Genomic DNA, 22,351 nt, shown 5'->3' on the forward strand with positions numbered 1-22,351 from the left:
GCTAGACCAGCAGGAAGTGATCCAGCTCTCTCGGTTCCAGTGTGGGGCCTTGTGGTGGGCCAGGCCTCTCTGATAGCTCTCACACCTCTCAGCTCCTCGTCTGACACATCTGCTGGGTGTCACAGTCCCCCGAAGGCAGTTCGCTGTCCACATGCCTGGACGCCCTCATGCCACAGTTGTGTAACAATACAGTCCAGATGGCCCAGGTCAAGCAGAGCGGTACACACACAACACCCACCCACACACACACACACACACAATGTCGCACTGTGTTTATGTGGGCAGGGTGGGGGTGGGGGTGAGGTCATGTCTACACATGCCACTTAGACCATCTCTTTGTTGGCCTCACCCTCTCTTTCGTGTTTGGCATGGCAAAGGCTCATTGTAAAATCCGAAAGGTTAGCACGGTGTTGCCAAAATGTTATCAGATGATTCCAGCTGCCATTGTCCACCGACTCTGTGCCTGGTGCAGTCTCATCTATGTACTGCACAAGCCTTTCTCAAAGGGCAGGAGCTGAAGCGTTCCCTGGCTTTGCGGCTAATTCTTATTAAGATGAATTACTCTGGGAATACAGTAGAAGTCTTAGTTCAGAACAAAGAGCTGCCAACTATGATAAAATGAACTACTTTTCTTGTTTAATGCGGCAGAGTCGTTTTAAGAATGCGTATCCCCCATTAATTGTTTGGTGGCTAACCTCATAAAAGTTCATCCAAATTTCGCAACATGTCCGACAGCCAACCAATCCAATAGTCTTTCCCCCCCGTCTGGCAAGACAGACCTCTCGATCACTGCTCAGTGCCACAGGGCACTGCCAACATAACAGCAATCTCATTCCCTGCCACCCCTGTCTAGGCAGGCACCCAAAGTGCCTCGACATCAACATCGAAGGCATCAGCAGTATACATGTTAGCTAGGAGCACCCAGTAATGGCGTGCTCTTTTTAGTTTCCTGGGACCAGAGGTGTATAGAACGCTTCCCACAGAGGTAGGCTCAGTTAGTCTTCAAAGTCTGACCCATATTTTAATTCAATAATATAAAGTGGGGATGGTGTAGCTTAATGCAAAGTGACGGGTGAGCCATGACAGACAGCACAAGAGAGACAGACCTGGCAGAGGTGATTGTGGACAAGAAAATAAAATACATTGTGTGTGTGTGAGAGACAATAACACAATACAGCTGTAAAAGAGTAAATACATCTATACTCCAAAAGGCTATTGAGAATTTGTAATATTATCTTTTGGCAAAATATATTCCAGTATCAGACTCTATGGCACTAGTGAATTATTTCAGAAAAGTAGAGGAAATAGAGGAAAAATGTTACATTTGTATTTGCATCTAGGTGTGATTAAAAGGATCCTTAGCAATCTATGGTTCATCCCGTTTTTTGCTCTTAATGTCGCGATGCTATATTAGTAAAGTCGCCACATTCTTTGCAGCAGATGAACTCGTATGGGAGAAGTCAGCCCCCGTACATGAGTCACACGAAACGTTCCAACAAATTGCTTTTGAAGGCGCTGAAGGAATCTGGAAGACCAAATCCAAAACACATTCTACAGCTACGGGGAGGAGGAAACTGCTGTTCAGTATCGTTATGTTGATTGTTTCTGTGGAGGTGCGGCAGTCGTTGCCATGACAGCATATAGTTGGCAAACTCCTCTGTTACCATCGATTATTGACAATTGACAATACACATTCACACGCATTGCTATGGTCAAATTGTCGAAATCTTCGCGTGTTTGGACGAGACGAACCGCAGTGACTTTGTCTCGTGGAATATGCCGCATAATGTTGTTAGTTGAGCGATGAACAATCTAAAAAGTAATTCACATCTTTCGCGTCTGGAGCACTTACTCCGGCATTTAAATCTTGAATCCTGATTCGATAGATGTTGCCAGGACACCACAAGAGAAAGATGTTCACTAATGCGGTATCATACTACGGCTATACCTTCAAACGCTATGAGACCTGAATCAAACTAATTAAAATGGGGACATCCGAAACTGATGCAGTGGTCGCATATTCAGGTACAGAGGAGGAAGAAGAAGAATATTATGAACAAGAACATCTACCTCCACTCCTTGAAGATGAGGTAAGATTGATTATTCTGTGTGTAAATTAGACAAATACACCAGCGAGATTTACTGCGGTAGCTTTGCTGGCCGTAGTCCCTGTGTTGATCCCAAGGGTGTCTATAATTGTGAAGTCGGCTAGTATTGTCAAGAATGCACTTGATGTTAATGTAGTCTCAATGGACATTAATTGATAGTGCTTTTGACCCATTGATTTAATGCAGTCAACGCTGTCACCAATTGTTTAATACCCTAACTGTTTGTGCAACTGTTTGCTGTAGGCTACTGTGATATTTATCAAACAGCAGGAGTGTCTAAATGGAGTGACCTGATTTACAGAGCTGTAGGCTACATTGTTAAACAGTATACTAATAACATACTCTGTCTAATTTTAAGTGGTTCTACAAAAGGATTTAATAATAGGAGGTAGACTAGAAAGAAAGTAATCAAACTAATAGCAGGGATATTGCAAACTCCTCACTTGTCAAATTGTCACTATCTTACTCTCCCAGCTGCCTACCCACAGTTATTCATCACCACCTCCTTCGTTTTCTGAATCTCATTCATTCTTTTTCCTGGTCCCTCTGACAGTTGTCCTTTAGACCTCTACGGAGCTCCAGAGAGCATTGGTCTCATTAGAGCGCCGGGTTTGTGGGGAGAAACTTATGTAGGACGGCACTTGAGGAGAGAGAGAGAGACTCCCCGTGTTTCTGTGCACTGTTCTCAAGGGAAACGGGCTATTTATGGGCTTGTGCTATTGCTGAACGTGCTAGTTTTATGCTCTGTGATGTGCTGTGTTCTACACGGCTGTGTATGTGCGCATATATTAACTTTTGTCTGTAGGTGGTTTGATCCAAGTGAAACTAAAACCATCAGCCGTGAGTTAAAGAAGCTTTCCCAAACATCCCCCCTAAATCTTTCTAGAAAACACAAGACTATGATATTTTCAGGAGTATTTGAAGCAAACATCAAAGCGAATAAGATATTCAGTCATCAGCTCCAAAACCCAGCTTTGGTATAAAACTTTGAGGGCCTTTAGTCTTTTTCCAAATAATGATGGGGACCAGGCAATTTTCTGAATAATTTGAGAGAATAAGAAGACACTGTTCTGTCACGGTTTAGGCATGTAATGGAATTTCAGAGTATTGCGTATTACACAATGGACTCTCTATAATTCTCAGACTACAAGAAAAAGGCCTGCTTTTGTGCACTCGCACCAACCCAACAAACAATCCTGTCCTTATTACATATGTATGAGTCCCTAAATATTCACCATTCAGTCTTTCAGATAGCTCTTTAGGCTATCCATAACACAATTACTAAATGTTACCATTTGGCATTGTAGCATTACATATGGGGTTGTGGGTGTGTGTAGGTGTTTTGATGCACAACCATGACATGTACAAATACTGTGTGTGTGTTTTAATACCTTAGGAGAACGTGTCGCTGGCAGATATCCTCTCCTTGCGGGACAGTTGTCTCTGTGAGGAGGAGGTGTGGGCGGTGTGTGTGGAGTGTGTGTTGGCCCTGCAGAGCATTGGCCCTTCGTCTCTCTTTCACACCTTGTGTATAACACCCGACACGCTTGCCTTCAACGCCCATGGCAACGTGTGCTTCATGGAGCAGCTCAGTGGTAAGTCCACACACCTTGACGTGAACTCAGCACCCTCTGTCACTTCAGTTGTATTCAAACATAACTCACTGATACTGCTATGGATTTTTCCAGTGAGGGATAATGCTGTTCAAATATGTTGTGATGTTTAACATCTTGTGTTTGGAGTACTACTTAACAGCCAAATTCTGGTATCTAGGCAGTTCACAACTGACACTGAATATGGCAGCCCTCAGTTCAAAAGTCACAGGACTCATCAGGTCTCTTCCTCTCTTTCTCATGTTTCTCTCTCTCTTTCTTTCTTTCTTTCTTTCTCTTTCTTTCTTTCTTTCTTTCTTTCTTTCTTTCTTTCTTTCTTTCTCTCTCTCTCTCTCTCTCTCTCTCTCTCTCTCTCTCTCTCTCTCTCTCGCTCTCGCTCTTTCTCCCGCTCTTTTTTTCATTTTTTTTCATTTTTTCATTTTTTTTCATCAGTCTCTCACTCTCTGGTCTTCTCTCACTGTCTGTCTCAATTTTTCTTACACTTTTTAGCTCTGTCTTCAAATAAAAGTTTTGTAGCTAACTGTGTACTTTTCATTCCAATCAGACCTCTTCACATCCAAATCAAAGCTGGACCTTTCCCAGAGCTCTAGAGTCATCAGATAGGAAATTTGACCGCATTTGCAAAGTTTGAAACACTGAGCTTCTGTGTGATTACATCTGAGAGATTGTGCAGAGGTCTGCAGTTCTCCTCTCCTTGACAGGGAGAGACAGTGGGAAGGGGGAGAGAACACAGGGGAGGTGAAGTCACATCCTCAATACTTTAAATGTACTCTGCTGCCTCGTCGTATCCCTTGGTCTAATAATCAGAAGGTTACCGGATTGATTCCCCGCCTTGCCAAATGACATTGTGTCCTTGCCTCGGGGGGAATGTCCTTGTACTAACTAAGTCGCTCTGGATAAGAGCGTCTGTTAAATGACTAAATGTAAAATGTAAATGGGGTCTGAGTGAAATATTCTTCTGGCCAAGACGATATCATTTCTTTCTCTCTTACTTTCTCCGTCTCTCTCCTTCTCTCTATGTATCTCTCTGTCTCTCCCGCTCTAACTCTCTCTCTTTAATGCATCTCCTCTCAGTCCTCCATTTTCCCTATTTATCTGTCTCGCTGACAAATACTGCATTCATTAGTCTCCCACTAAACAGGGTAACGTCACTGCCTGTTACATAGGCAGACACAGACACTCAAACACACACCAACACCCCCCCACACACAAACACACACCAAACCCCCCCCCACACACAAACACACACCAACACACCCCCACACACAAACACACACAAACACACTATCCATGGATCCCCAATGTTCATCAGCTATTGATAAGCATTGATGAGATGAATAGTGTCAGGGAGCGTTGTCAGGGGGACCGTTGTCCTGGTAACGGCTGCTCTGGCGGTCAGCTGTTCATTAGTGTATCTGAGTCACTCTGGGTGCACAAGGCTGCCATAAACACTGAATACAGATCTGCTCCTACACTCTTTACTCACAAGTAAAGTTTTCCTGTAGCTGATGAACATGGATTTGGGTTTGTGTTGTTTTTAGAACATACTGTCATTAGGACATACAGAATTCATTTAAGGGATGTTGTTGGAAAATGAATGTTGGTTCTTGCAGTCACTGTTCCTTGGCCATTGATAGTCTATCCTCGTAGGAGTCAGTCCTTGTCTGCTCCCCAGGGCTCTGCTGTCTTCTCTTGGCCCATGGGGCTCTCATGGAGGAGGTTTAACTGGGGGTTTTCCGCTCATCCGAGTGTGCAACGTCATAGACGAGTGCCCCTTTGGCTGGTGTGGGTGTCAAAGTGACCTTGAGGGGTGGTTGGTGCTGAGAACTACCTTGAGCAAGCACCACAAATGTACCACGCACAGGATGTCTATTATGATGCACGTTGTCATGAAAGGGATGGCTCTAGGTAGCTTACTCATCAAGGCCAGATTATAACGTCTCGCTGTCTACTCCGTATGCTGAAGTATGGTGTACAAGCAAAGTAACCCATTACTTACCCATTAACCCATTATTTACCAACCCATAATAAGACGTGGTGTGAATATCCAGATAAGCCCCAACATTTGTTTTTCAGCATATGGTCAAGATACTGTATGTTGTAGTATTACTTTGATTACAACCAATCCCCTCCTGCTATACAACCCTTCTTTCACTGTCTTTGCCCTGTGTTCTCTTTACATCCCCTTGTACCTCCTCTCCCCTCCCCTTACACCCCCCCCCCCCTCCCCATCCGTCTGTGTGGGCCCAGTAGAACTCCCCTCTCCTTGGCCGTTCCAACCTTCCAAACAAAGGTGTCTCAGCCCGCCCTTGAACCTACCTGGAAGAGGACATCATAACTCCTAGTAGACAGCCCCAAATCTGGCCTGACCCACTTCCACCCCCTATTGCCACTCTCACCCTACAACCACAACTCACAGCTCAACTGGAGATACAGGCAGAGTGGAGCAGGGCGGGTGGGTTGAGGTGGGGTGGGGCTGTGTGTTCCCTGCTGTACCCAGAAGAGACGCTGGCCTAGTTAAGACAGAGGACGGCGCAGAGCGTCTGGGCTCTGATCTGTAGATAACGTTGCCCTTATCAGTCAGGGATTAGTGGTGAGATTACAGGCATGAGTGACAGCATGCAGATGACTTGGGGACTGTGGATGAGCTAGGTTATGGCGTGTTGGAGTAATTGCTCCAATTTGTGTCATTTGGGATGCTTAGTTGATGCTGTTCGATGCCAGAGACTATCCAATTTAATACCCTTTTGTGTGTTGATGCATAAATGCATAGTTATCCATAAATTAACTTGAAACCAAACACAAACACTGGATGTTCCACTTCACTGTTCTGTCTATGTTATTGTGCACACCTCTTCGTCTAAAGTTGGATATGAAGGCTTTTTAAGTTGTAGTGCACTCATATTTCTGGTACTGTATGTAATAGTGTTAACCATATGTTGTTAAGAGTTTAGTTTATTACAATTTGTATCGTTGTATGATGGCCGTGCAGATGATCCCGAGGGCTCCTTTATACCTCCTGAGTTTGACAAGACTGGCTGTACGTTTGAGGTGAGTGAACACATCATGTGGATCCCTCATTGTTGTCAAATACATTCTGTCTCTCTGTCTGTCTGTCTCTCGGTTTCTCTATCTGCCTGTCTCTCTGTCCCTGTCTCTGTCTCTCTCTCTGTCCCTGTCTCTCTGTCTGTCCGTCTGTCTCTCTCTCTGTCCCTCTGTCTGTCTCTCTGTCTGTCTCTGTCTGTCCCTCAGTTTCTCTATCTGTATGTCTCTCTGTCTGTCTCTCTCTCTGTCTGTCTCTCTGTCTGTCTCTCTCTCTGTTTCTCTCTGTCCCTCTGTGTCTCTCTCTCTGTCCCTCTCTCTGTCTGTCCCTGTCTCTCTCTCTCTCTCTTTCGCTCTCCGTCCGTCTCTCCCTACCTTTCTGTCTCTTGACATGTTTACTTGAGGCACAATCTAAGTTTGTCAGAAAGGAGGACTTCAGTCAGCTATTTTGGACTCACAGTTTCAGATCTGTCTCCACCACATAAGTACCATATTGTTTTCAGCAAACATAATGTCTATGATAGGGCCTCAAAACACCTGCCTAAGATTCTCTGGGGAGTCAAATAGCCTACTTTAATTGCTACTGACAGACCCATTTTTCCAAATGATAGCCCTGGGTATGCGCAACATATGATAATACTGGAGTTCACTGAGGTGAGAACCTTTTCATCTTTCTCTCTCTAAACGCCTATAAAGACATTACGGAATTTCCACATGGCTTTTTTATGGTGGCCCATTAGTTTGTCCCCCCTGACTCCTGGTATCACAGCAAACCGTACAGTGATGGAGGAATGATGATTCATCAGTTAGATGAGACTGCCAGGCGTGTCTATGGCCTGTCAGATATGATGGATCAGAGGACGGGAGTGTGAGAGAGGAGGAGGTGTGCCCTGGCCTTGGCCTCCACTGACCTGCACTTGCTTTATTGACTTTGTAATGGCTCTGAGGAACAGCTCTCTAAACCAACACTAATGCCAAGTAAGCTCCACATTTAACAATATGCCACATATATGAGGAATGAGTTTGATGGGGTTTGTCTGAGGCCGCGATGTTAGTAGTTCATGATGGTCGACGACTACAAAAGTGATTTAAGACGCTAACGTGAGCGTAGTGTTTAGACTAGGCACTGTCCTTGCTTTAGTTTCTCGAAAATACAGTTCTGTTGATGTTTGGGTTCACCGTGAGGTCAACTGTGCTGCCTCATCTCTGCTCCAGGGACACGTGTTCTCTCTGGGCTCCACCCTCTCTGCGGCGCTGGACTTTGTGATCGAGCCCGAGCTGGAGGCGGAGCCGGGGGAGGAGACTCAGAGACTGCTGGAGCAGATGCAGGAGGAGAGGCCAGAGGACAGGCCACGTCCACAGGTCACCAAACACATCTGTAAAGCGTCTGTGTGCTTCACAATCAGACAGAAACACGTGTCTCTATAGCAGCACCGTGTGGATGAGCAGTGGTACTGCGATTCGTTATTCGCGACGCGCCCCTACACACATTCAGAGCATTGATTATGTGAATTAACTGTGTTTGTTCCAACAGGACATACTCTCCCTGGCCGAATCAAAACTAGCTCACACATCCTCTGCAGCCGTATGCAGAAAGCTCTCTTCCATCGGACGGAGAGTCCTTTCCATAGAATCAGTCTCCACTTTCCAAGGTCGCCACACGTCGTGTATTCATTGTATGCATTGGTACCTGCTGTGGTCCTCTGTGTGTGAGGAACCACAAGGTCTGCGTTTCTCCACAGATGGCCCTGAGAGCTCCTGGGAAGCCAGGTGGCAGCAACCAAAGAGCAGCCGGCAGCTCCACAGGACCAGCTCAGATGACAGCACCCAGGACGCTGACCCAGATCCCCCAGGTGAGCGGCTCCAGTCGAACGGCCTCTCCAGGAGAAACGTCTGCGGGGCCTGGGACGTCTCCCTCTGGACCGAGGTGATGGGGGAGGGAGACGCGGAAGGGGAGGCCCTAGGCGAGGACATCTTTGGGGCCCCGTCAGACTGCCGGTCTCAGAACAGCTCCCCAGTGCGGCGGAGAGCGCAGGATCGATCTGGCAGGGTGAGGGGAGCCCTCAACCGCTCCTGCTCCGTCCCGGATTCCAACAACCCCCCCTCCCTGCCCCCAACCCCCCACGGGGACATCAGCATACCCGTGTGTGATCTGACAGAGATAGGGGCTGAGGGGCACGTTATGTCCCACAGACCAGTGTGGAGCAACAGGCTCCACAGAGGGGAGCAGGGGAAGAGCCCGTCTGACTGTTGGGAGCCGTGTGGGATCTCAGTCGGGGACAGTGGGACACGCGAGGTCACCCTAGACCAGCCTGTCTGTCGAGGTGCATCAGAGTCTGATACTAGTCACAGTGGAGCTCAGGACAGAACGTCCTCCTCCTCCAGTCAGGACCCGGAGGCATCGCTCGACTCGACCAGCGACGGGACTCCAGCGCACAACCACCTCTACACTCCTAATAACCACATGACCAAGAGCATGCTGTGCCTCAATGAAGAATCTCAGGATGAGGTGATGAGACAAGAAATGGTTTTGGTGTTTGCCGTCATTTCAGATCCAGACATATCTTCATGTATGGTGTTGAGCTGTTTCAGGGTGTGCTCCTGGTTTCTATCATCATGTGTGTGCGTGTGTGTGTGTTTCCTACACAGTGGATCTCTCTAAGGGAGTTACTCACACAGTGTGGGCGGAGGCTGTCTGTTAACGAGCTGTGGGCCCTGTGTCACACCTGCCTGTCTACACTCCAGACCTACATCGACTATCCAGGTCAGTCCAGATCTCTCTCCTCCCTCCTGGGAGGCTGCACTGACCCCCCTGCACATGCAGACGTTCACTTGCTCCTGTCTCTGATAAACCAGAGTGAGCGAATAACTTTCAAGCCGACGGTATCGATTCAAATGCTGTGAGTGTTGACGTGGATTTGATAGATCACATGGGGTTGATCTTTGTGATTCACTTTGTCTTGGCTCTTCTAAAGCCTTCCTATGCCTGGAGACCGTCTATGTGGGCTGTGAGGGAGAAATGCTGTTCCTGAAATCAAGAAACACAGGTAGTGTATTTTATATATACTTCCACAATACACACACATACAGTCAGAAGTTCTAAGTCCTGTGGAATGATATGGTTATTTCAGCCTCGCTTCCTATTCTCTTTCAGTTGTCTTTATTGACATTTTCATTGATGTAGCGTCATTATTTATCAAGCAAAGATCTTGAAGCAATACTTCTTTGAAAAGAGCCTTCAATAATTCAGTCTTGTTGTTCCGTCCCAGGATCTTGTGATGCCTTTTTTCTGGCCCCTGAGTTTCAGGAGCATGGGATCGTAACTGAAAAGGTGTGTTTCAACTTCTGACTTCAATGTTCGAAGAAAAGTTTCAGAACACAGTTGAAGTTACATATGGTTCCCCTCTCCCTCTCCTGGCTGTCTCTTTCTCTCTCTTTCCCTCTCTCCCTCTGTTCTCTCTTTCAATCTGTCTCTCTTGTCGTGTCTGTCTGTTTTAGGCCTGTGTGTATGGAGTGGCTGCAATACTCTGGGCCACCGCCAAGTTCAGCCTGACACCCAATCAGAAGCTGGCCATGCCCCGCAAACTGAAGAGGTTACTCCTGGAGATGGCCAAGAGAACGCCAATAGAAAGGCCTTCCATTGTCATGGCTAAAAAGGTGCAAACTGTTTAATGAGCTTCTACAGCACTCGAATACTTAATAAGCTCATCCACATCCATGACGCCATTACATTTGAATGATCACAATGCTCTTAATTATGTTTAATTATCTGACAATGTTATTTTACTTTTACTTTCCATGTTTTTTTCTAATGAAACGACTTGCCCCTCGCATTACGCTATGATTACATTTGAATGGACAGTACGCCAAACAATAAGTGAAGTGTTGTCAAGATTGACCCGTGTGAGTAACAATTCAAGTTCTGATGGGATTCTGATGATTGTTTGTGTGCCTGCTGTTCCAGAGCTGCAGGGACTACCTGTTCCGCCAGGGGACCAGCGCAGAGATTGTCTGGAAGAAGCTCATCAGCAGAGTGCATCAGGTACAGCTCTGTTTCCTGAAAACACCTGCCACACCTATGTTAACAAACTTCATACATTCTGTTAGTTTAAAACCCAATCTTCCTTTTAGCCACACTCTAGGCCCGTAGATAGAGAGGACCGATATGGGCTGGATAGTGAAAGGAGCTCAAGTGAGGAGCCAACACATATCAAGAGTGGTAGGATCATTTGATTAAATCGTAATCATGTCTTTTTCTCTTGAAGAAAAATACAACAGAAAAAGTAGCAGCTTGTGTCGGATGTACTGTAAACGTCACACTATGAAACGCTACCCAGGACATTGTAACTGGCCTTGTTGTAACTGTGTGTAGGATTTGTGCCCACGGCCACTGAGAGCCGATTGGCTCCTGTGCCTGGCCCTCTTCCCCATAGCTATCCAATCAGCAGGAGCCTGCAGCTCCCGGAGGCTTTCACTTCCTCTGCCACACACTTCACCCCCATCATCCTGACCCAAGAGCGAGACCCAGACAAGGAGAGTCCTCCACCAGCATCTGAAAGTCAGGGGTAATGGGCCGTCCTTTAGTCTCCTTAATGCATGATGTACTTGGCAAACGGGAGATGGTCGGACATGACAAATCTACGACCACACCCTTGACACCATTTCATGACCTCAATGGCATATTGTGAAGCATTTACGTTTGTGTTGCAGAACTGTGGATGAATTCACAAGAGGCAGTCTCAGTCAACACGCACAAGACATGGACCTAGACACCACTCCACGCCGTGAAGTCCCGCCCCTAACCCAGGAAGACGGATACCTGCCGTCAGACAGGCAGGGAGGAAGCCTTGTCAATCAAAAAGCCACACTAAACTCCTCCTCCACGGCCTCCAGTGCCAATACACTGGTCAGCTCTCCATCACTGACTGCCTCTGAATTGTCCAATCAGGAAGCAGGAATCCCTCCTCTTCTAAATTCATCCTGCTCCCATCTCACTGGCTGTGGTGTTTTTAATAACTTCCTCCTTCGTCAGGACCTCCAGACGGGGTGTCTCACCCTAGTGCCTGTTCACATATCTGCTCCAGGCGCAACCCCTGAGTTGGAAGTCAGTCTTCCCTTTTCATCACACTCCCTCCAAGGCCAACCCATTCTTCGAGAAGAGCTTGGAGGTGACTTTGTGGGTCTAACAATAACCTGTAGAGACCAGCCGACTCTTTGCCAGGAGTCCGCAGCCCCCCAGCCCTGCCCTGACCCAAGGCCCATCACCTGCAGCCCCCCCTCGGACCCCACCGAGCCCATGTCGGAGTCCTCCAGTGGTGAGACATGCTCCAGGGCAGAAGGGGGGTCACTCTCCTCACCCCAGATCCATCCTGCCCTACAGGAGGTCATCGCCCTGCTCAGGGGAGAGTTTGCCTTCGATGGCTATCTAGAGAATGGAGAGGAGGACCTGGCTATGGGTGAGGATCTCGTTGGATTCGTGTATCATTCGGCATACGTTTTCACAGTGAGGTTGTTCTTGTAAGATAGGGGGATGTGCCCCTTGCATAGTTTGATGACCAAACCCACAGTATTTCAACTTGACACATTGTCATTGACGTTCTTCTTTGCTCCATGCCAGGAGAGTACATCTTCTCCCTGAAGGACCTACAGTACCACACGTTTGCCAATGTCGTGAAGGAGAAGTTTAGAGATCTGTACTGGGAGGAGGACTTACTGGGAGTGCTCTACTGTCTGGTTAACTACAACCTATCGTCACTGTGAGTAGGAAAGAGGATGACTTTCCTGCTACATATCTCTGTCCCCAAAAACCCTTTCTGTTTTAACCCAACTCCCTAAAGTAGGCTGGGATATGAGTGTTATCAGATGGATTTCTCTCAATCTTCTGTTTACACAGACATGAGTCAGGCTTGGATGCTCTCTGTAGCGTAGAGGGAGAAGCCCAAATTTGGCAGTGCTTGTGCTTAGAATTTTAATGTCTTACATGCAAGTCCTCAACAAAACACTTTGGATGCTTAAATCCTCTTCTTCTCCTCTACCCGCCCTCTGCGCACACACACACACACACACACACACACAAATCAAACCCACACCAGAATAACGCTTTCCAGTCATAATCAGCATTCACACAAGATGTACTTCAGGCACACACTTCCATTCACTCAGCTTTCCAGCAAGAAAGGTCCCTATGGTAACAGCTCGCCCAGTGTGTTTGCTTTTCCCGTAGTAGATTGGCTGAAGATATTAAAGAACCTCTTGTCGTCCTCCTGCAGTGTCATTGAGAGAGCCGTGAGGAGCATTGACGATCCATAAGTGTAAATGAATGACTGTGGGAGGGGGAATTAGGGTAATATGGCCGTCTTTCCTCCAAGGCACGTATCCCTTCACCTATACACGGACCAGGGAGGCGAAGGGGCCAATGAAGGGAGGGGGGCGGGGGGGGCTTGTCACGTTACTCAGACACCTTTTCATCAGCGGTTCGCCAGGCTGTGCTGCCTGAGGGCAGTGTGTGGAGAAAGCCTTTAATCTTCTCTGGTGGTGAGACAGCACAGCCCAGAGCACACACACTTGATAGGGGCGGGACTCTCTCCTCTCTCCTGGAGGAGGCTGGCTCTGCTCCTCTCAGTCTTTTGCTGTCCGAGGGACTGGAGACACCAGAAGCACTCTGCTCAATCTGGATACAAACGGTTCTGTCTTGACGCCCCCCGCCTGTTTGGACACGGCAACCCCAGCGTTCAGGAAGTAGAATCTTCAGCTTAGGATCGATTGGTTTGTTTTGAATGGTTTATAAGATGGTCTGTTGTACTTGTGTCCATGTATGTCATTCCATCTATGCTGTCCTAATGGACACTAGGAAGTGTTAAGGCCTGCACTCAGTACAGTCTAAGTTCATATTGTGTGTTGTTGGAGAAGTGGATGGTTGCAAATAGGTGCGATTTTATTTTTAGGTTTGAGAACAGGTCATTCAGTTTTTTTCTGCTTTAAGATTGACTCATCTTTCCATTCTTTTTCTCCATCAGATGTGTTTCTGTTTTCTTTTTGGAGAAGCTATGTTTTCCCATTTTTCAGTGAACTTGAACTTAAACTGTGAAGAGTTATGTTCTTTATTAGAAGTGCATTTGTTCCCATTCTGGCTCAATAGTTGACTCTGTGTTTATGTCTGTACCCGTTCTGTGTCTGCGGGGGATTGTGCCTGGCCATGACTGTCGTGCGATCTCTCAGCTTCATCTCTCCCTCTTTTTATTTCTTCCTTAAATTCCCTCTCGCTCTCTTGCTCTCTAACACTTTCTTTTCTCTATTTTTCTCTCTCTCCTCCTCTCTCCCCCCTGATGTGCCCTCATGCAGCGTCTCTAATGAACAGCCTCCATCAAAGCCTCGTCAAAGGGCAGCCATCCCACCGCTGAGAGGGAGGAGAGAGGAGAAGGAACCGCTCCCACGTCGTCCCCTCGACCTGAACGCCAACGTGGACCTCGGTGACCCGGGACGTCCAGAGGTGTGGGAGAGAACTGACCTCGGGCAGGAGGCTGGACTCAGAGCCCCCCAAACGGAACCATCACACCGAGATACTGAAGGCAGAACTGTCCACGCTGGCAAAGGATCCCAACAGGTTATACCAGTGGAGTGTCTACACCATGGCTGTCAAGGTAGGGTTCGGAGTGGAACTGACACACTTCAAACATCATGGTCACTGTGTCTGCAGTCATTTGGTCAGACCAATAATGTGGTGTGTGTTGTTTCTGAAATATCGAATTCAAAGGCGATTCAAAGCTGTGGTTTTGGTACTGATTTGGCTGTGACTGGCAGTTGGATCCGATTGTAAGAGGGGTGATTGGCTGCTGGATGAAGTTGTTAGGAGTGAGGCTCATTGAGGAAGGCCCAACTCAAGCTGAGACGTTCCAGTGCTCCTCTTGGCTGCTGGGGGTTGTTGTGGAAACACTGACACTTGGTTCACTTCCTTTTCCTGTACACACTTTTCATGACACACTCGCATCCAAAGACAGAGATGTGTGCACACTCTCATACAGACCTGTGCAAGTACACACACACACACACACACACACACACAGTGCTACTTAAACACACAAAACATGCTGTCCTCTACATTGTGACAGAACATTGGATTTGAAAAGTTCCACCAAAAATAACCTGTTCTCAGTGTTGGTGAATGCCCGCTATGCAGAATCTAACAACATAACAAGGTTAGCATCTCACTGGGAGCCAACAAACAACTTTAACAGACCTGATAGTGAAATCTGCTCAGCCTAGAGAGTCTTCTCCACCAAACCCTACTGGGTGTCTCTCCCAAGCTCTCTCACACAGATTCACTCACACGGGCACAGAGACACACACGCTGACATTTCTGGGGCATTTCGTCATGTGCCTGACCCATCCCTCTTCCCTCCCTCTCTCTGCTCCCTCTCCACAGGTCTGGGTGTGAAGGCTGCCGAGGACTCGGCTGCGGGGGCCATGGAGAGCGGGGATCATCCAGTGGGGGGCGACGATGAAAGCCCCTCTGAAGCCAGCTCTCCCTGGGGGAGAGAGGAGGTCCCAAGAGGGGGTCACCAGGGCCAGACCAGCCCTGACTGCTCAGAGGACATGGAGGATACAGACTCTCTGGTGTCTGAGCGCCTGCTCTCTCCCAGCTCTGGAGCTGAGGAACAGGGTCTTAGCCCTCGCCCGTCTTGGGCCCTGGCGTTCCACGGGGAAGACTGCTTCAGCAAGGAGGTGGTCAACTACACCCTGAACCTGGGACAGCATGCCGAATCTCCTTGTCTGGAGCAGAAAAAACAGGTGGGTGACCTGGGAGAAGAGGTTGAGCATCAAATAGAACAGAACAGCTGTGAATCATGACCAAACTCGGTTCTTGTGCTTGTCCAAATATTAATTTTGAAAGGTACGTATGTAATGTACTGTGTGTTTTTAAAGCCTTACTTTTAGCAATTGTTGTATCAGTCAAGTGTTTGGTAAGAGTAAGTTTGTGATTAGATGTTTGATCAACCAAAGGGCAAAGCGGGGTGAATTAAATAAAGAATTAGCAATTCAATAACATCCGCATCCTCATTACCGTAATTTAATTTAGTGTTCTCTGTAGCCAGTGTTCCCTATTCACTCAACACTTTTGGTATGAACACTTTTTAATTTAAACAAGATTGAATTTGGTTGTTGGATATTGCATTTCAGTTATTTAACATAATGTATTCAGTCACCTTTGACACAGTTAAACAGTAAAAAGCTAGTTGAGGTAATGCAATTGTCTTGTATATCTATAAAAACATGCAGGATCATAGGCAATCATTTGCATATTATAACTAACTTATTTGTATAAAAATGTTTACCCGCAACATGTACAATACATCTATGAGATAATCTAATTAAGGTGGCAAAATATTTTTTTATATAATCCCAACAAGGGCTAGGTCAAGCTTTTGGATGAAAAGGAAGAGAGGCATTAGGATAACTGGCTCATTATTTTAGTCAAACTTGCATTGTAGATTAACATGATCAATCCTCTCCATTTGGTTGTGAGAGGATTATCATTTGTAATAGAATTCTACGGCTTTGTCTGTTAGTGGGCTTTGAAATGAGTGCTGCTGTCCTATAACCTGAGCAGTCCAACAGGACCACTCTCAGGTCTTTAAGGACGAGAGGTCTCTATTGGAGTAGATCAGGTCTCTCTCACTTCAAAAGATCTATTGATTTTGGTTTCCATGGTGAAGGATTCAAGGGAAGAGCCGCTGGATGTGTTCAAGGGCTGTGTTTTATATGTGCCTGACATGGTTTTGTATTGAGTGAATGTTGTTTATCATATAGGAGCTTCAACAGCAGCTGGTAATAGAGACTAGGAATCTGAAAAAGACCAGAAATTTCTACCAAAGGCTGCTCCATCAGGAGAGGAAAAACAGAGGTACCTTTTATTGAGCCCCCAGACATTCCTTGCTCTCTAGAATGAGCTGCTAGTTAGAGATTCAGGTATGACCTAATGAGTATTCACTTCTACAGGTTCTGAGACCAAGCTCATGCTGTCTAAATTAAAGGGCCAACTTGAGGAGCTCAAAACCAAAGTGGAGCTTCTGGATTCAGTGAAGAAATATCTTGAGGTAAAGAAATTGACCTGACACCCACTTACTAGTAATAATTGAAATCAAAATATCATTCAATAATTCAAAACCATCCAGTGTAATTGAGACCCAGCCTGGCATTGTCTGGGTGGTCAGGTGTTGAGCATCGATCGGTGGGGTCTAGAGGCATCCTTGCTCCCCTCCCTGGCTGCACGTAGTCCTGGCTCTCTGGAGCTCCAGGCCTCTGAGGACTCTACGGTGCTCAGCTTTGGAACAGGCAGAGGGAAGACCACTTTGCAGGCTGGATCCCCCTTTGGCCTCATGGCCTACTTGTATGCTAGGTAGGACTCGCCTTATATGACACATACATCATGTACAGCGGGCCTCCAGGATTAGTACCTTACTCATGTACTCCCTCTGGTGGGCTTGGTGACTAACTGCTCATTAGACTGTATATCTGATATGAATTCCAGAACCCGTATGGGTTCTATAGACATAGTAAACAATGTTCCCTTCCTTTCTGATAGAAATGCACCTTTGGAGGGCTATATCCAGCAGTTCCTGTACACTTATCGTTATTTCTGCGCTCCAGAGGAGTTCCTACAGTTCCTGATGGATAACTTCAGCAGAGCGGCAGGGTGCAGCCATATGTAATTACAGTAGCTACTGTGATAGTGCTCATTAAAACTCAGAGAACACAATTGAATATTAGGATTTTGTTTTGTGAAGGTGATTTTTAGGTATTTGTGTATATATGTCTGTGCACACATGTTTGTATGTCTGTGTGTGCCTGTTCTCCAGAAGTGATTCAGACATAGAAGGGGACAGTGCTAAGGTGTACCATCGCAGTCTGGACCTGTTGGAGGCTTGGCTGGCTGACTGGAGGCTGGTGGACTTCAGCCCAGAGTCCAGTCTACACAACACCCTGGAAAACTTCCTCACCTCCAAGGTAGCTAAACAACTGACTATTCACACACAATTAGTTTGAAGTGAATTTTTTAACTTATTATTGGATTTTCAAACGAGCAATCCGTTGGGGATGTTGAGCATCTCTGTGAATCTTATTGATTTATTTTTTCAGTGGATATCCATTTAAACTTTGCTTTACTGTAATGTCTGCATAGGCACTTCCTTTCACACAAACCCTGTTTGAACTGTCATATGGACCAGCCAAAACACTCTTGGTACGGTCTGCATTTTCAAACTTGCGACCATAATGTCACATCATGTGCTATAATCACACAATACGTGATGTATTTTGTTCATGTGGTTTTATCCAGGTTTCTCCTGTGGACAGCAGGGGGGAGAGCCTTCTAGCCACACTCCAGCGTTCTCCAAGGAAGAGGTGGAGCCAGGGGTCCAGCAGCCCAATCAGCATGCAGGAGGAGGAGGACTTGCAATCTGTCCACTCCTTGTATAGAAATAACTCCATTGAGGACCCTGGGAGGAAGGTCAGGCCAGCTCCTGCACTATGTTCATTCAATACACAGCTTTCAATCATCCAACAGTGCACAAGAAATTAAAATGTATATGGATTTCCATTGATGCTGACATCTCAGGAAAAAAATGTCTGTGCATGTATGTGTGGGTGTAGAGCTTCCAGTGGAGGTTCTCCAGAGTGGTGGAGCCCCAGGCATCCCTGCCCAAGGAGAAGGTGTACTCCATAGCGGCGGCCCTGCCGCGGCCCTGCTACAGCTCCCTGATGGAGGACCTGTCCAGCGCCTGCCTGCGCAGTGAGGAGCGCCAGCCCTTCAGCCAGAACGAGCACGGTGCTCAGCACATAGCACAGCAGCTCACCATGTTACAGCAGGTGCCTACACACACACACACACATCTGCAAACACACACATCTGCAAACACACACGTGAACACATACTTTTTATTTCTCTCACAAACAAATACTAATTCTTTCAACACGAGGGAGAGACAAATAATTCATTGATATCACGTTCCAAATACAGGAGATATTCCAAGGCTGTCACCCAGTTCACTTCCTGAATTCTAGAGCACAGGGTGTGAGAGATAAGGCGACTTGCACGTGAGTATCCCACCCCTTAATCTCTCTGGGTTGTCTGTAAGTGACTCCTTTGTTATTTGAATGTTCTTCACGCTCATGTCCAGCAGGAGTGTGTCCCACCATCTCCCTCCAGCAGAGGGCAGCAGTCTCTTTGTGTGTGATGGACCAACTCAGGACAGCCCCCTCCAGCAGCTGCTCAGATATGCTGACAGTGTCACCAACTGGGTCTCAGCTGAGATCGTTATATGTGACTCTGTGAAGGTGAGATATATCCCTCTTGTCAGCCCTGCATTCATATTCAACCTTCTGCTGCCTGACTTAGCAAATGCAAAGACTGGGTTTTGCCCCATCCCCCTTTCCTAAACCTTTACCCACCTCCTCCCCTTCTCACCATTGTCTCACTGGTAGATACATTTGCTTTTCAAAGGAATGATAGAAGTTTATCATGTTGCTATTTTTTTTTATTGCAGACGCAAGCAGCTTTGCTGGCCAAGTTTCTGTTAACTGCTAAACACTGTTATGAGTCCAGAGACTTTTCTACGGCCATGCAGATTCTTGGAGGGCTAGAGAATGTGATAGTACGGCAATTACCGGTGGGTTTGATGTAAAATAAACAGAATCAAGTACAACCGTATCTTGGCATCAAGAAACGTGTTAATTGTTAAGAAAACTGGCGTTTGGATTTCCTTGGTGTGTCAAAAGACAGATGGCACGTGCACTTCATTTACTGTTGTCTTTGTCATTGAATGTTCTACTTTTTGCTTACTAAATAAACCTGCCTTTTTTGCCGACAGGCTTGGAAACATCTGTCTGCTAAAGTGTGTGAGATTCTAGAGGAGCTACGTGCTGTGCAGGTGTGGTTGTGGTTTTGTGTTTGTTTGTTTCATGTTGTTTCTGTGTGTTAATGAACAATCTGGTGTTTTTTTATTTCTCTGCCTCGCTTCATGCTGTTCATATGTTGAGGCCTGTGCTGCAAGGCAAATCTGTGGAAAAAACAAGTATATATGTGTAAAATGCTGTGATTAATTTACAGCTGGCCAGGTTTTTATTGCGTTGCTTTCGAAAAAAATTTTTTTCATTCTACCAGAAAATAACACACACTTACTAACTCTCTCTTTCCTCAAACTTAGAACTTTTTACTGTGAGGGAATGTGACAGGAAAACTTGTAAATGTCCAATCCCCCCCACAGGTCTTTCTGAAGAGTGACAACCTGTGTCTGATGGGTGGAGATCAGGGGAGGAGGAGACCCACCCTCCCCTCCGCCCACATCCTGGCTATGCACCTTCAGCAGCTGGAGATTGGGGCCTTCACCCTGACCAGCGGGGCCTACAAATGGCCCAAGCTCAGGTGAAATGACCCACACTATAACCGCATTGGTCACCACAGTAAAAATCATCGAACGTCTCAGAAATAATCAAATAAGTAGTCAAATACGAATCCATCACCCCCCTTTTCCAAGCCCGACATAGATATTAACTTTGTCCTGACGTAACAAAGTCGGCCAAGTTGTCACCAAACTCAGCTGGCACTAGTTTCTCCACGTCCTTCTCCTCCCACTTCAATATGGCGGCCAGATGCTAGGGTCAGCACAAGTCACGGTAGACGATAATGACACAGCTGCCTGATCCACCGTCGTCGTGTAGGATTTGGGTTCTTCTTGCCGTTGCCAGAGTCTGGCCAGATGGCGTTTTGAGAAGGGCATGTGATTGGTGGAGATGAGGCTGGACAGGTGCTGAGACATGCATGGTTGTAGCCAGATGCTCGGGTCAGGCGGGTTGACGGGCAGAGGCAGAGACACAGCTGGTGGAGCTGGACCCAGGGTTACCCCTCCCCTCTCAAATTCAGGTCACTCACATACTGGATGCTGAACATACTCAGGAACATCATGCTAGCCATATTACAGTGCTCCAGCACCCTGGAAACAAGCTTGTTTTTCTCCCTTCATCCTCTCTCTATTTCTCTCTCTCTCTCTCCCTTTATTCCCTGTTCCCCTCCCCCCATCCTCCCTCTCTTCCGTCCATGGTCACACAGGACCATAGCGAAGGTAGTGAGCCAGGTGCATGCGTTCCAGGACAGCGTGTTCTCCTACAGCGCTGACCCAGAGCTCCAGGCTTACCTAAGGCTGCGCATTGCCCACCTCAGCACCTGTGACGTCCACCTGCTGGCCGCAGACAACGACGCCAACTTCCACCAGCTCCACGCCGAGAGACACACACGCCTCATCCAGGACACTCTGAGGAGAGTGAAGGCAACCTTCCAGTGACTCCCAGACAGGAATACTGGAGCCTCGTTATCCCCTTGGCAACGAATAGTTCCGAAAAAGAATGTGTGGAAGGATATCTTTTTGTGATATTGTTTTGGTTGATTATACGTTCGATTGCATATATCATTCATATCATTGTTTGTTTTTTGTCACATGCCTCTCCACAGGAGCATGTCCTGGTTGAGTTGAAAATTGCCCGTAACATTCGAAAGGGAGCATTCATGCACCATCCCTGCATTTGAACCATATCCTGAATAGAGAATGTGAAGCTACGTCATACTGCGTTGCATGCAGCCACCATCTTGTGAGTCTCTTGCTAACCCTATCCCTAGGAAAAGACAAAGGAAGTGGGCCCTACTGGAACAAACTGAATGCCAATGGCAAGCAATTATATTTGGATACATTTAACACCATTAACAACAATGGTTTACTGCAGCAGGAATTACCTACCATTGTAATATTTTGCTAAATCTAAAAGAATATCAAAACCCAGCCGTAAACACACTAGCAGAAAATAAGCTTGACCCTCATAATATTGTGTCGACACTAAACACAAAAACACAGCGTGACGTCAGTTTGCATCACCTGACATTTTTATTGAAATCTTTTTTAGATGAGAAATGAATGTACTAAATATGATCTTTACTTTGGATCACTCTTGACATCAAGACAAACGTTTATTTCTCAAAGACCCGTAATTACTTGCTTGTCAGACATCAATTAGCACCACCTAAATGACAGCAAATGTAAAATGTTGATAATAGTAATAAGCTGTATGGGTTTTACAGATTTCAACATGGAAGTAATGGTTGCACTAACCATTACAGTTTATTTAAGGTAGGCTATTGCTTACAGCAATACAATCAGTTTATCAAGTTTCAGTAGCCTATTGCTCTCAGACAATGCTGTTATCTTTCATACTGTTTAAGTACATCTTGCAAAATGAAAATAATTAGTGTGAACATCAAACAACTAAAATAGATTCAATTTATTGTGATTTCAATCATGTGAATTGCTTACATGTACTAGAACAAAAAGATCAACAACAATATATCAATGATCCTAGGCCTACATGTTCACATCAAGCTTTAGCAAACTCAGTTTGTGTTGTCACTTGTTCTTATCTTCTTTGTTCATGAATATAGTGTAGATACTATAGTCCAAGAACAATACCAGATGTGCCATTGATCATGCTCAAAAGCTGTGGCTGGTCACTTTCAATAAAGTGAGCTTTTAATATACTTCATTTGTC

General features: G+C 46.3%; 1 protein-coding gene across 5 annotated transcripts; it reads left to right on the top strand.

Moving 5' to 3' along the window:
* Positions 1–1,434: 1,434 nt before the first annotated feature.
* kndc1 (kinase non-catalytic C-lobe domain containing 1) lies at positions 1,435–22,340 on the top strand. Of its 5 annotated transcripts, XM_084709672.1 has the most exons (31): positions 3,643–3,703; positions 6,714–6,772; positions 7,375–7,417; positions 7,533–7,741; positions 7,979–8,125; positions 8,298–8,415; positions 8,506–9,272; positions 9,413–9,527; positions 9,739–9,810; positions 10,033–10,094; positions 10,262–10,420; positions 10,728–10,805; positions 10,895–10,982; positions 11,136–11,328; positions 11,474–12,219; positions 12,381–12,519; positions 14,105–14,403; positions 15,186–15,550; positions 16,571–16,664; positions 16,760–16,857; positions 16,975–17,159; positions 17,346–17,468; positions 17,620–17,767; positions 18,099–18,269; positions 18,413–18,628; positions 18,780–18,856; positions 18,940–19,096; positions 19,306–19,428; positions 19,630–19,689; positions 20,026–20,183; positions 20,868–22,340. In XM_084709672.1, the coding sequence occupies exons 5-31, from the start codon at positions 8,087–8,089 to the stop codon at positions 21,097–21,099; spliced, it is 5,082 nt and encodes a 1,693-aa protein (XP_084565798.1). In that variant the 5' UTR covers positions 3,643–3,703; positions 6,714–6,772; positions 7,375–7,417; positions 7,533–7,741; positions 7,979–8,086; the 3' UTR covers positions 21,100–22,340. The 5 variants fall into 5 exon arrangements, with proteins under 5 accessions (XP_084565795.1, XP_084565797.1, XP_084565796.1 ...); XM_084709669.1 differs by lacking the exons at positions 7,375–7,417; positions 7,533–7,741 and adding an exon at positions 1,435–2,090 and having other exon boundaries at positions 3,505–3,703; XM_084709671.1 differs by lacking the exons at positions 7,375–7,417; positions 7,533–7,741 and adding an exon at positions 1,435–2,090 and having other exon boundaries at positions 3,505–3,703; positions 17,623–17,767.
* Positions 22,341–22,351: the final 11 nt, after the last annotated feature.

This window comes from Hypomesus nipponensis, chromosome 11 (genome assembly GCF_054491055.1).
Source record: "Hypomesus nipponensis isolate SF chromosome 11, ASM5449105v1, whole genome shotgun sequence".
NCBI lineage: Eukaryota > Metazoa > Chordata > Actinopteri > Osmeriformes > Osmeridae > Hypomesus > Hypomesus nipponensis.

Bases quoted from the DNA above. Each gene is read 5' to 3' on its own strand.
- kndc1 (XM_084709669.1), top strand. From the start codon at position 1,986: ATGGGGACATCCGAAACTGATGCAGTGGTCGCATATTCAGGTACAGAG. The intron at 10,983-11,135 runs GTAGGATCATTT...AACTGTGTGTAG, and splicing joins GCCAACACATATCAAGAGTG to GATTTGTGCCCACGGCCACT. The intron at 16,665-16,759 runs GTACCTTTTATT...TCACTTCTACAG, and splicing joins TCAGGAGAGGAAAAACAGAG to GTTCTGAGACCAAGCTCATG.